Consider the following 13,781-nt stretch of genomic DNA (forward strand, 5'->3'; position numbering starts at 1 on the left):
AAGGGTACTGAAGTTATTTTCATGTAGCAATTAAGACACAACATTAGTTCACTTAAGACTACATACTAAACATTTATACTGGGAAGGAAGAATGCATTTTCTTCAACAACATTATTAGTTGAATAAATTATGCAATGCAAATTCTGAATGTATACACACATGTGAACATGTAACTATATTTAGAATGCAGACACATGACATTGTTTCATGCTTGTGACCTGACACCAACAGGCCCACTCAAGTTACCTGGCTGTCTATCTTCTGCCTGACCCCTGAAACGACGCCTGCGGCTACGATTGCGTCGCTGGGGTTTTTTTTCACTATCATCTGTAATTGCAAAGTTTACCATCAACTATTCTGACAAAAAATAAACAAAAAAGAACAAACAAAAATTTTCTTTCCTTATTTAAGGAAGTGAAAGAGAAACTTTTAATTAAACATCAAAGATAAAGCATACAATACTGACAAAGAATTATATACATTTTTCAGCATAAAGCACTGCCCTCTGGAAATTAAGAGGCCTTTAACTCATAATAAAGCAAATTGCCATGTAATTGAAACAACCACCATTATTCAGGAATATAAGATTTTCTCTTCAACATTATCTTGAGTCTCAAAGTTAATGACATTTTAGCCCCTTAGTAATAAATGCTAGTTCTTTGCAGCCCCCACAACATGTACTGTAATTATTAAAAGGGGAGGGACTAAAACAGTTAAGTTTTGTTTGTAGACAGTTCATCAACTGAATATTTAGACTGATTTAATGGTATGAAAGGACACATTAAGGGATCCTCCCAGTTCAGATAGTCTGACAAATATGAAAATGAGAGCCCAAGACATACTATTTTTCTCATTTAAAATAAACACTAATTTAAAAAAAACATTTGCGAATTCTATTCAAAAAAGGAAAGTTTCATCCATTATCAGTACAATACAATCACGCACACACACACCTCTTCCCTAAATGCTTACATACCTAGCCCATTTTCATTAACTGAGGCTGTATCAGATTCAGTCATTCCATCCATCAGAACAGCATCTTCATCAGTCCTTCGTCTACGAGACCGCCTACGACGGTTAGTACTGTGGTGAGATTCGCTGGCGTCAGTGTCTGCAGTCTGATCTGATTCTGTATTATCAAGTAAGCTGTATGGATTGCTGTCTGGATCTTTGAGCACTATATTCATGTCAGAGGCAAGAAATATTCATTTTAAGAAATCATCAGTTAAGAATGCTTGATCTACTGAACTTCATGCAGTAACTGTAAGTAACTCCAATACCCCACCCCCCTAAAAATATAGGTCTGAAATAAAAATGTTTTCTCTTAACACTAATTTTTCTGGAAAGTAGTAATGATTAAATAAAATCATTTTAATGGGAATGAAAATTTGTAAAACAAAAAATATACTTATTTCATAAAGTTTCCTATGAACTTTTTAGAAATATAGCTAAGTCTATCTTCATGAGATCAAAACTATAGGGGAAGGGATTTATATTAAACATATATATGGTCCTATTTTTTCCCTATTACTGTCCCTCAAGTAAATATAAACTGTTTACATGGCATTTTCATAGTATTATATGTAGATAATATAGAGGTAATATAGAATGATAAACAAGAATGTGCAAAGATTTATATATAAAATATATTTTTCATAAAGAACTAGTAAAAAAATCTATGGGTGTTCTTGAGACCAATGCCCACATGGATAGTGATACGATGACTATATCAGAATTACACTACCTACCACTCATGCTCTTTAAGTTAATCCTACTCAAGAGTAGAAAAAGAAAAACAAAGTGAAAGAATCACATCATGATTCTAAGAGAACTATTGTACCTCTTACAAGTTTAAGGTGACTGCTGGTATTTTGTGCTAATAATAGATTATTCCAAATAAAATAAATCATTTGCACCCAAGACTAAAGAAACATCACTTAAGTATGAACTGAAGCAACCAAAACAAATCTATACAGGGATCTAAATCAGGCTGAAATTGTAACTGGCTATAGAAAGGATAACACTGAAACACTTAACTTGTAATCCAACTTGAAGAACAAATCATGGAGTGAAGAACAGTGAAAAGAACAGTGTCAAGATACAAAAAGAAAAGAAAAGCGCCGTCTTACCTATGTGCATCTACTGCTTCCAACATTCAAATTACAGAAGAAATTCACCTAATCATGATTACTATTAAGTTTTTGTTGGTAAGTTAGCAAGCTAGTGTGTTAGCAAAAATTACTAAGTTTATCTATTAATCATATAAAAACTAAATTCCACAAAATAACTAATATTACAGTATACAGTGCATTTTAATACAAAAATTACTTTTATGAAAAAAACTAAGTTAAAATTTCCTAGGGCCCAATGAAAATTGTAATCCAATTAGAGCCAAAGTCTTCCCTTCATTTTATGCTGATTAGTTCCAGTTTTTATATTTACATGTACTTTTGATATGCACAAACTAGGCTAAGATTTAAGATAGAATTTTAAATGAGACAATCATTATAAATATTAAATATGACCTTCTTAAAGGACAAACAATAATGCTAACACACAATGTTTTAAAATAATCTAGTCCATGTACTCCTGGAAATCCTCTCCTTTTGCCTATTCTACTCAGAAAGAGACCTCTGTCAACAATTACTATTCCATGATAAAAAAAAAAAAGTCAAATGATCACAGAACATATGCTTGAGCATGGAATGTCTTCAGTCCTCTATCTCTACACTGATCTATGAACATATGTTGTGCCCACACACCCACATGTGCAGACCCCACCCTCCAGAGCTGGAGACACAATGCTGTGAGCAGCCATGGCGGGTGCTAGGAGCTTAAGTCTCTTCTCTACAACAGCAGTGACTGGTCTTAATTGCTGAGCCACCACATGGTTCAATTACTCAATAAAATTTTAAGAATGCTACATCTTTCCCCAAAGTGTAGCAAAGATTTTTGGGAAAACAAGGAAAAGTATTACCTAATTACCAAAGATCTCAAAAGGGGAAGGGATAAACATGACTCTCAAAGCCAACTACAAGTTCTGACCTCTTAAGGAAACCTTCACTAGGAATTACTCTACACAACATTTACTATATATAAATTACTATACAGTCTACTATTTTCTGTAAGATGATAAACAGAATCACAAACTTCCAAAAATGTATGGCCCTGAAAGAGGAAATAACTTTTGTAGGATTATATTTTTTACAAAGCATGAATGCTGATGTAGTATGTAAAAGACTACCAGAACTGATGGAGGATTTGCCACCACGTGGTCCACCACGACCTCGTCCCCCAGATACACTTCTGCCTCTTCCTCCCGGGCGTCTCCTGCTGTCCCGCTGATGTCGAGTCTCTCGATCATCTTCTCCTGCCAATGACCAATCACTCAGCTCATCTTTACGCTCAGATTCTGTTTCCGAGGGGTTAGACAGCTCAGAATTTGTACCTTTGGAAAAAAGATAATATATAAGAGAATTAGATGTACATAAACAGAAATGCTAAAATATTTATTTTCAACAGTGTCTGCTACATACAAAAGCATAGCAACTGCCCCAAAGAGCAAAATTAAAAGTAAACTTTAAATTGATTTTAAATTTAATTATCAGATTTAACTAAACAATAAGAAAAAATTTAAACATGAAAGTGCAGTTTAATGTAAAAGTTTCTGACAATTTTTAAATTGATAGCTTAAATTATCAGTACTATGTTAGCCAATACCTAAAAATTAAAGACATCTAGAAAAACTAAGTTTTAATCAATAGTGTTCACACGTTTTAATTTCTCTCAAATCAGAACACTTCCCCTTTTGGGGGGGGGGTGTTTTTATTTTTTTCAAGACAGTGAGTGTTTCTCTGTGTAGCCTTGGCTGTCCTGGAACTCACTCTGTAGTCCAGGCTGTCCTTGAACTCAGAAATCCACCTGTCTCTGCCTCCCAAGTGCTGGGATTAAAGGCCTGCGCCACCACCGCCAGGCCAGAACACTTCTTGTAACTGATAATCTGTCTTAAATAGGAATTTTCATGTCAGCTAAAATACATAAAATGTTTTACTATTGCCTCAGATCAGCATAATGATGATGTTTCTGAGAAAATACCTACTACCTAATAGAAGACATTGACTGAAATGAAATTTACATAATTATCTCCTGCAGAAGCTGACTTCTAAATTCACACCAATTTAACTGGAAACAGAATCCTTCCCCTTCTCTTACTGCCACGTGCTACTTTTTTCAACATTTTCCTCTATAGATCTACAATGAAATGGTCTGTTAAAAGTTAAAGCTTATTACATCTTATTAGTGTTCCAAATGTCTCATAATGTGCAGAAATTTCCTTTTAATGAATGACTATGTTATATTATTTTGAAGTTTAAAGTAATAGGTGCTAGAAAAAAGGACTCTACCAATACAAATAAGAGAGGTGATGAAAAGCAGTTTAGGGGGGAAAAAAATCCAAATTTTCACTCAATTGTTTGTTGGAATGAGATCTCAATGAAGAGAATAAAGTACACATTTAACAATGATTTGTTCAAATGACAAAAACACTTAATACTGTCATTGTTGAAGTAGACAATTATCTAAGGAATAGTGAAACAAATCTGGGCTAAAATATAAAGGTGAATTAAGTATAGTAAACTATTTTATTTTACCCAGGGATAAAATCAAGGAAATTGCTCTTTAAACTTAACCTAAATTCAGTATTTTGTGAGACTCATATCACACACACAAAACACTGTTGAACTAGATAATATTCATGTTTTATGATCACAAAAAGTAAAGTCTAAGGCTACACCATAAGATGACTGCCCTACGGACCCAAACTGGCTCATGGGTCTTTCAGACCCCATGTCATAAAGATAGCAGAATGAGGACTGTGACATCACTGATATTTTAAAATTACAGGCAGGCAGACATAAGCCTGGAAATGTCAAGCCAGAGGGTTCTAGCAAACTTCCAAAAAAACCCAAAACAAAACTCTTGCAATCTTAAATAATGGGCACTCGGTTAGCCTGCCCAGTGAGAAAATAGTTTACAATACGAAAGCTGTGCTGGTCATGCAGGCTGCTATAGGTTAGTGATTACTGCACTGAAAACAATATAGCCATTTCAACATCTCAATCTTGCCCGACACAGAGGATATAAGGAAAGAAATCCCAGAAAAGCTTTTAAAAATGAGCCATGACATTCACAACCACAACTGCTTTTAGCTAAATTCCATAATCAGGCTTTTCAACTTCTGTCTATAACTCTTTTCAAGATGCTTCCTACCATTTTAAATGGTCATGTGATTAAAATGTACATTAAAATGCTTTATTATGACCAAGATTCGGTAAACTAATATTCAAACTACATTTAGCACAACTTTATGTTCTATTAGTATCCATTTCTTACAAAAAGTTATTACTGCCTAGTCCTTTTGAAAAGTGCTCAAGAACAGCTGTAATTAAATTCAAATGGTCCTTCTCTCAAGTTACTTCAAAAATACAATGTTTCTATTTCCACAAACCTAAGTCTGCCATCTACTGAAGGATCTGTAAAGTGTTTTTAGATGATTGCCTTTGCCATTTTTCCATACATTTACACCTTACCAGAGAGCCTCCCTCATTAGTAAGCAGAAGCCTCAGACACTAATCAATCTGTTCAATGGCTTTTCACTCTTGCTATAGAAATCCGTATCTAATTGTTAATTTAGAATTTAAAAAGAATAAAAATAAAAATATACCCAGTTTCTATTTAAAATAGATTTTTGGAAGTACACTATTAGCTTACAATTCTTCATCTTTTACACACTGAACACTCTATATTGGAATTTTATTTGCAAACTTTAATACCGTGTTTATGAAAACAAAAATACACCAAGAAAATGAAATACTTGAACATAAAGTTGCAGCACTAAAGGGAAGGAATACGTAGCCTTCCAGCTGTACAACAAATGAAAGATAGTACGGGTGTATCACATCATTAGATTCCATAGGTAAAGGAGAAGTCTGGATCTGAAACTGGACAGTGCAAACCTGAATTCACCTCTACTTTCTGTAAATGCTTCCTACTTTGGCCTAGGTTCACAAGTATGTTCTCACAACAAGATGAACACAGGAAGAAGAAAGGAAAAGAACAGAAAAAGCAAATGAAGAGGGATGGGCAGGAGATCAGGTCACAGCTAAAATCCAAATCCAAATGGAGAAAGATGGAACAACTTCAAAGCTAAATAAGAATAAATGAGAATTTATGATTAGAGAATTGTTAGCCACCATAGGATCCACTGATCTGTTCCTACCCTAGGCCCCAGCTTCAACGTGAAATTAAAGCTTATGAAAATACTCTTCCTCAAACCAGCCAATCAGCAAAGTCTTATTTCAACGCTGAAGGTTTATTATATGCAATGCTGATCGATCAGTCTATTATTTTTCATTTGTGCTCATCTTATAGATCGCAGTAGCACACTAGTATTCTACAGGAAATGTATGAAACCACATTAGTTGGAACACAAGCCATATTCCCATTTACTCTTTATACATATGCATTATAACTTACCATAACCATAATTAAAAATTATGCATTAGGTAACTATTTGTAAACTATATACCTTCCACTGTCACTAGATATGTCACATCAATGGGACATAAAACTCAGAACTGCCTTTCACCTAAAATGTATGCAGCATCTAAACTAGAACCACTACCACTATTAAAGAAATAAATCAATGTTCTTTTTACCATAACCGGAGGTGTAATTGGGGCCCCGACGACCTCTGCCTCTTCCACTATAAGACCTAGAACCTTGTACAGAAGAGACGGTACTTTCATCAGTGGCATAGCCTTTCTCTTTTTCAGGCCCTCTGGTGGAAGAAGGTCTGAAACCCATACCAATCTGTCGCAGCTGTTCATCAATCTGCAGGCGTTCCATTCTTAGTTGTTCCACTTCCTACAATCAAAACAAAGAATCTCTTTTACTGTGTGTGTGTGTGTGTGTGTGTGTGTGTGTGTGTGTGTGTGAGTCCATGTGAAACCTGTACTCACGTGACCCATCTTCCCCAGCCCACATTCTACACAGGTTAGATATGTGTGTTTTGGCCTAGAACTAGAACTGTACAATCTACACCAGGAAACAAACTGTCATCTTTGTAATCATCTTCTCATAAAGCAGAGTTGTATTCACAAGGTCATTTGCTGGTCAACTCAACACAAAGTTTTTGCTGTAAGCAAACAGAATATACAATTCTCTTTCAAGTAACTGTTCTACTACAATAACTTATTTTTCACTGTTATCTAATATTACCTAATACTGTCCTTTTTTTACTTGAGTACCTGTATGTACATGTGCATATAAATTTGTACATGCCAACATGTGCCTGTGGAGATCTAACTATAACTTGATGTAGTCGACTCTCTCCTACAATATGAGATGTATGTATGTATGTATGTATGTATGTATGTATGTATGTATGTATGTAAGTTAGTTTGGCTGTAGAGACTTTATGCATGAAGCCAGCTCACTGGCCAGATCCTGTCTTTAAACAGGGAGTTATATATTCTATATAAGCATTACTATTAGCAAGCTACTTTACTATCAGATTAGCAACACCAACTGAAGTCCTGCAACATGTGAAGGTAACCAATCTAAACAGAGCTAATGGCTAGCAGGTAGACTACAGAAGAGAGCAAAAAAGCATTTGCTTACAGGGCCAGGATCCATAAACTCAAAGGAATTGAGGCAACTCAAAGGAATTAAGGCATTATTAATTGTGCTTTCAAGGTACTTGTACAATGAGGTCAGAGAGTAGAAGAAAAATATACTACAAGATCAGTTTTGGATTATTACTATGAACAATAAAAACAAAGAGAAAAAGAACAAAAACCTATGTTGGTTGCTTACTGGAAGACACTCCTTTTTCTGTAATCCTTGTGTTTCAACTAAAATTAACAAATGGGGGCTGAGGGTAGAGGTCAGATGCTGACGCCTGTTTGGTTTACCCTGCCCTTGGCTCTGGTTTACATCTCCTGCAACTCACCTCTCCCTCAAAATTGATGGAATGCAGTGTATAGGGGGCAAGGCAGATGACTCAAGTAAAACCAGGGTTATCTATCAAAGAGCCCAACTTCCCCTTGTGTGCAGATGGCTAAAACGTAAAGGTGAGCAGAAACAAATGGCCCTAGTAGAGTGCAGTTATTGTAAATGATGAACTCATCAAATGTGAAAGATGTTCTTTTTAGTGGGAACGCAAAGAATCTCCCCTCCCCTGTAAAAGTGTATAAGGACAAAGAACATTTTATTCTTAAGGTTTTATTCATAAGGATCTTAAGGAAAAAAAACAGGGCAAAACTTAATTAAAAATATTTAATTACCCAAAAACATTACCATTATAAACAAAAACATTCAACATGTGGATACCTTGTTTGTATTACTTATACAACATTCACACACAAAAGTGCAGCAGGGATGACACATGAATACAAAGCGAGCTGAATCCATACCTTTAAGTAAGCAATGTGATACTCTAGAAGAACTTGCACATTTCCAATACTTTCTTTAGTGCCAACAAATACAAATGGAACCATTCCCTGTAAGAAAACATGTCTTCAATTTAGTACACTAGTAGATAAAAAACTAGTAGATTAAGTTTTTTTCCAACACACAGTAATTAATGTTGAAATTTTCAATGCCTCATTTGTACTAAAATTTACATCTGAGTTTGCTAAAAGTATCAGTTTGTGCTAGGTTTTCTAGTTTTCGATCAATGCAATGTCCCATGAATACAAACCACTTTTTAAACAAAATACTCAAACTGGCCATGGTCTTTCAGAGACTAGAAAAATTACCATGGTAGGGACAGCCTTAAAAATATTAATATAAAGGAGAAAAAAGAAAAAACTCAAACATGTATTATTAGACAAGTTTAGACTCCCCTAAGTGCTCAGAGGAGACCTTGAGAAGGGTATAGTGGAAAATGCCTGTAATTTCTGCACTTGAAAGCTGAAGCAAGGAAATTGTTATTAGTTCAATATAAAACAACAGAATCTACAGTGGGAAAAAAGACTAAGTGTTAGGTATTTCTGACCATAAAAGACATTCTCAGGGCTGGTGATACAGCTTAGTGGGAATTGCATACTTGCCACCAAGCCCAAGGACCTAGATGAATGTGATCCCTGAACCGTGGAACTCACCAAGTACAACAGAAACAGCTTCTGCAGTTGTCCTCACCTCCACACACAATGGCAAGCACACTAGTGCCCAGCTGTCAGTGTGTGGACACAAAAAAATAAAGATATGCTGACTACAGAGCAACATTATTTACATAATGTAAAAATAATGAACTCACTGAAGAGCAGACACCCCAGGCACAAAAATAAACAGTGAGCAATAATCCCAAACTGGTGTTTATTTGGTTAAATTTCAGAACAAAAGCCTTTAAAAAGCAGCCAAAAGGAGGATAGAGATACAGACAACTGTTTAGAGTACTTGTCGCTCTTCCAGTGGGCCAAGCTCAGATCGGGGCCCAAATGGTGGTTTGCAACCATATTTAACTCAGAGAGTTTTAAGGGATCTTATTCTGATCTCCAAGGGCACCAGGCACGCACACATACATGCATACATATAAAATAATTATTTTAAAAAAGCAAACCAAAATGGCTAAGTCAAGATTTTCTGCCTTATAAACACTGCAGTTTCCATTTCTCCTCTCAAAAAAATGCCGCCAAAGTATTGCAAATAGACTAGCTCAATACTTTTGGTCATAAGTAAATGTCTTTTCAAAGTAATTTTGTTAACAATTCTAAAACAGATGACTTAGATATAGCAGGTTAAGTAGACAAACACCAGGACAGTTACCAAGAATCCAGTACAGAAAGCCCACTGACTGGAATTTCAACTGTGAAGGTACAAAACAAGAATAAAGTTCTGATGGTGTATTAAGAAAATAGCAAACAGATAGGAGGGACTGCAGAATTTGCTGGTGTGTGTGTGTGTGTGTACATACTTTTATACAGAACCATGTTACTTGCCTCAACCCCACAAAAAAGTTTCAAAGGAAAAACTTTACACATTAGAGCAGCATATGAGGTAGGCACTCCCACACAGTCTTAAGAATGAAACCAAGCAGCTTGTGTTGACAGAGGGAGCAGTCTTATCCCTACCTGCCTTACATAACCAACCTCCTCACTCATTGATCGAATACTTAACTGCAGCCCTATGTAACGTATTTGTGCTTCTTAACCCTGGCTCGGAAATAGCAGTAACAGCCCAAGCTACAGAGAAAGTAGTACAGAAAGTTTGTTTTCTTTTCTAATCAAGGAGAACTCACCAAGAATAATATCCTTGCAATGAAATGGGAATACTGAAAAGCTGGTGGGGACAAGTCAAGCTAAGGGAAGACTAGTTTTAAAAAGTTGTATGTGAGCTATAGTAACTGAGTTGTATATAACTATCATAGCCTTCATATCAGATTTCATAGTGCTGGATACAAGGTGTAAGAGAAACGTGAAATAAAAATTACAATGTTGGGTGTACTATTAGTTTAATGCTTATCAGAAAGGAATCCTAAAAATCATACAAATAGAAGCTACATGATACAACACATTTTAAAACAGTGTGATAGTCAGTAAAAAGTGTTCTGACTCTTGTGAAATCAATGGACAATACTTAGTTTTTTAAGTGTACCTCAACTCAGTATTTTAATACAAAGAAATAAAGAAGTGTAATCAACTGTACGCATCTTGGGCTACCCAATACTTGGTATCAAGACATTGATCTGAGTTAAATGTCTACAACCTTTCTCTAACAGTTCTATACTGAGCAAAACTGAAGGAAGTTGTGTAGTGTCGAATTCTAGTTGATAATTTTAGGGACAATCCTAGGCTTATTTTCAGGCTTTAAACCCCCAAATCAGCTCTACCAAGCTAAGCATAAACCCACAGATTTAAACATCTTAATGTCTAAATGGTTAATAACAGAGTTGTAAGCAAAAAAAAAAAAAAAATCAACATGAGAAGGGGACAGAGAAAGCAGTTTCAGAAAGGACAAAAAGGAATAGCAACATAAAATAATGCATGCCAATCAAGGAATGTCAATGCTTTTAGATTCTACAAAAAAGCTCAAGGAACAATCAAGAATTGCTTCTGGACATCAAATTCTACAGCCTTATATTCAAAGAGTAGAAAGATCTACAAAGCTTGATGGCTCAGTAGTTCAGAGCATTTTTTTCCTTGCAAAGGACCTGGATTTGGTTCCCAGCAAAGTCGAACAGCTGACAGCCATTAATAACTCCAATACCAGGAGATCCAGTCCCATATGACCTCCACAAACACGAGACATGCACATGGTACACATATATGCATGCAAGCAGAATACTCAAACACAGAAAAAGAGGGAGGACCCAAAATGAAAAGAAAAAACTTTTAAGCCGAAACTTTTGTAATGACAGACCAACTAAGAAGCCACACAGTCCACAAAACTAAGGATTATTTGTTTTAAGTATGTAAAATAGTCCAAAGAAACAGAATTTTCAAAAACAAGAATATCCACAGTACTGGAAACTAACTGTAAAGCTTACATAAAATAGGCAAGTAAACTGCATGAAACACTTACGTCTTCTCTAGGTAGTTTATTTTCATTGTCTCCTTCAATTCTTACTCGAACCACACCAGATTTATCCACTATTTCTTGAATAACTTTGCCGTTTTTTCCAATTACTTTTCCTTTAGTTAAAAAAAAACAAAAAACAAAAAAAAAACAAAATAAAAAAAGGTAAAACTGGTTTGTTATCCATCTTATATACCAACCTAGATTATTTATTACTTTCCTATCAAATGACAACCACCAAGCAAAGATCATTGTTTTTACTTTCAATAACTTCACCTAAAGACTGCTAAAGGAGCAGTCTCTTGTCTGAAATTTTGTTATATATGCCTAAACGCTACTGACTTCAGTAGACCAATGCAATTCACAACCAAGAGAATTCCCATGCCTAAACATTTTTAAACATGTGAGCCATTTCTAATACTTTAAAATATGAACTCCAATCCATTCCAAACCACTGCCCATGAAGCATAAGAGAAAGCAATTTTAATTGCTATTAGCCCCGTCACTTCGTTCATCTCATTCATATGTATACACACATCCATACATGTATTATCTTGCAAGCAAAAATATTCCAAATCTTTTAACTAGCTTATAGATTTATATAAGTGCATATAGCATGTATATGCCTGTCTTGCTAGGAGTGACATACTGTAAAATGATTCAAAATCCATACCTTCATACTTGACCTGTTAGTCTTTCAAACAGCAGCTATTAAATACACAGTACTTAAAAGAAAAACTCCAAAGGTAACATGGAAGTGCTCTTTCCCTATTATAAAGATTAACCCAAAGAATAAACATTTATCTCAAGTATCTAGTATACTCTTGGGGTATAAGTAACAGCAATATCCATTATTAAGTAGCAGCGGCGTTGTAACAACCAAATCAACATCACAGTTTTTATTTTTCAGGAAAAGCTAAAATTTCGTTTGAAAGGAGATGAAGTAAGTCTGTCATCTGTTACACAGAAAGCAGTGACAACAGTAAACTGGGTGGTAGAGCAGAAACACACTCTGCTAATGGGATCTTTCCATCTCTTGTTACTCATCTTAAACCCCTTCCGTCCCCATCAGTAAGCCTCAATTTAAAGAGCAGCAACTGAATAGGTTAGAACAGACAGCGGTCACATGACTGGGTCTTCTCAAAGAAACCCTAGCAGCAGCACATCAAAAGCAACCTTCACAGATTACACAATGAAGCTTAAGCAGTAGCTTCATCCTCTAACCTGCTAAAAAAATAAGCAAATGTCTTTTCAGAAAACAAATGAGGCTGATGGGACATAAGCCCTTCCCCAAGAATCTTGTTCACTTGCTTCTTGGAACTACACCAGTGGTGAGTTAAGCATCCATCACCCTTCTGGGTCCTTGGCGGGGACCTACCTTCAAGTCTTACTTAGTCCCACCAGAGACCTTCAATATTTTAAATGATCATTTCCACAGTTTAAATTCCAGAGCATATTGACAAACTGAAGCAGACCTGTAGTATAAATTGAGCATTGAGTATAATGTTGAAGGGACAAAGTAAAGAAGTGATTAAAGGCAGCTTCTTCTATGAAGTGAATGGTCTTGATCCACTTTCATTCAAATCAGTGTTCATGAAATACTATTTTGATTTTGGACAGGTGGGAATGATCAAATGCTAGAATGCCTCAAACACAGAAAGCCTCCATCCTCTCTAGAACTTACCCACCAAGTGGTCCTCATTCCCTTACTCCTCAGTTCTCCTTTGCCTTCATTTGGATTAAGAACATTTAGTTTTCAAAAGACTGCTTAACCCATGAAATATTTTGGAGGAAAATACGGTTACTATGCATGACAAGCAACAGAAGAAGCAGAGTTTCGGTATTATTGTTGCTCCTGCTAATGCATGCTTTCTAAAGAGCACACAAGCAAATCAGAAAAGCCAAACAAGACAGGAGAATAGACCAAGATACATAGATGGATTCCCCCTCTTTGCAATGATAACTAGATAAAGAACTAGAACTACAAATATATCCAATTCCCTTATTTCTGAATTACCAGGAGTTTTTATTATTAATACTATAAAATCTAAAAGACCAAGGTTTATCTTTGTAAAATTAAGCTGGACAAAACTTGATTTCCTTTTCACAAAACCGCCACCAAAACCTTTTTTTCAAATGAGAAAGCCTAGTTCAGTCAAATAATGTTCTATAGAATATCTACCAAGATCTCAGCACTTCACCCA

At 35.5% G+C, this 13,781-nt stretch overlaps 1 protein-coding gene across 4 annotated transcripts in view; it reads right to left on the reverse strand.

The window, feature by feature from the left end:
• Fxr1 (FMR1 autosomal homolog 1) overlaps positions 1 to 13,781 on the reverse strand; it is a 50,411-nt gene that overhangs the window by 6,247 nt on the left and 30,383 nt on the right. For 2 of the 4 annotated variants that reach the window (XM_052180636.1, XM_052180638.1), the window contains exons 10-14: positions 11,584 to 11,693; positions 8,475 to 8,561; positions 6,717 to 6,924; positions 3,245 to 3,448; positions 977 to 1,177 (exon numbers count right to left, since the gene is read on the reverse strand). In XM_052180636.1, coding sequence (XP_052036596.1) covers positions 977 to 1,177; positions 3,245 to 3,448; positions 6,717 to 6,924; positions 8,475 to 8,561; positions 11,584 to 11,693 — 810 coding nt within the window. Of the gene's footprint in view, positions 1 to 246; positions 328 to 976; positions 1,178 to 3,244; positions 3,449 to 6,716; positions 6,925 to 8,474; positions 8,562 to 11,583; positions 11,694 to 13,781 lie in introns of all 4 variants that reach the window. The other 2 variants (XM_052180639.1, XM_052180637.1) reach the window with 2 other exon arrangements.

Source organism: Apodemus sylvaticus, chromosome 4, assembly GCF_947179515.1.
Source record: "Apodemus sylvaticus chromosome 4, mApoSyl1.1, whole genome shotgun sequence".
Taxonomy (NCBI): Eukaryota; Metazoa; Chordata; class Mammalia; order Rodentia; family Muridae; genus Apodemus; species Apodemus sylvaticus.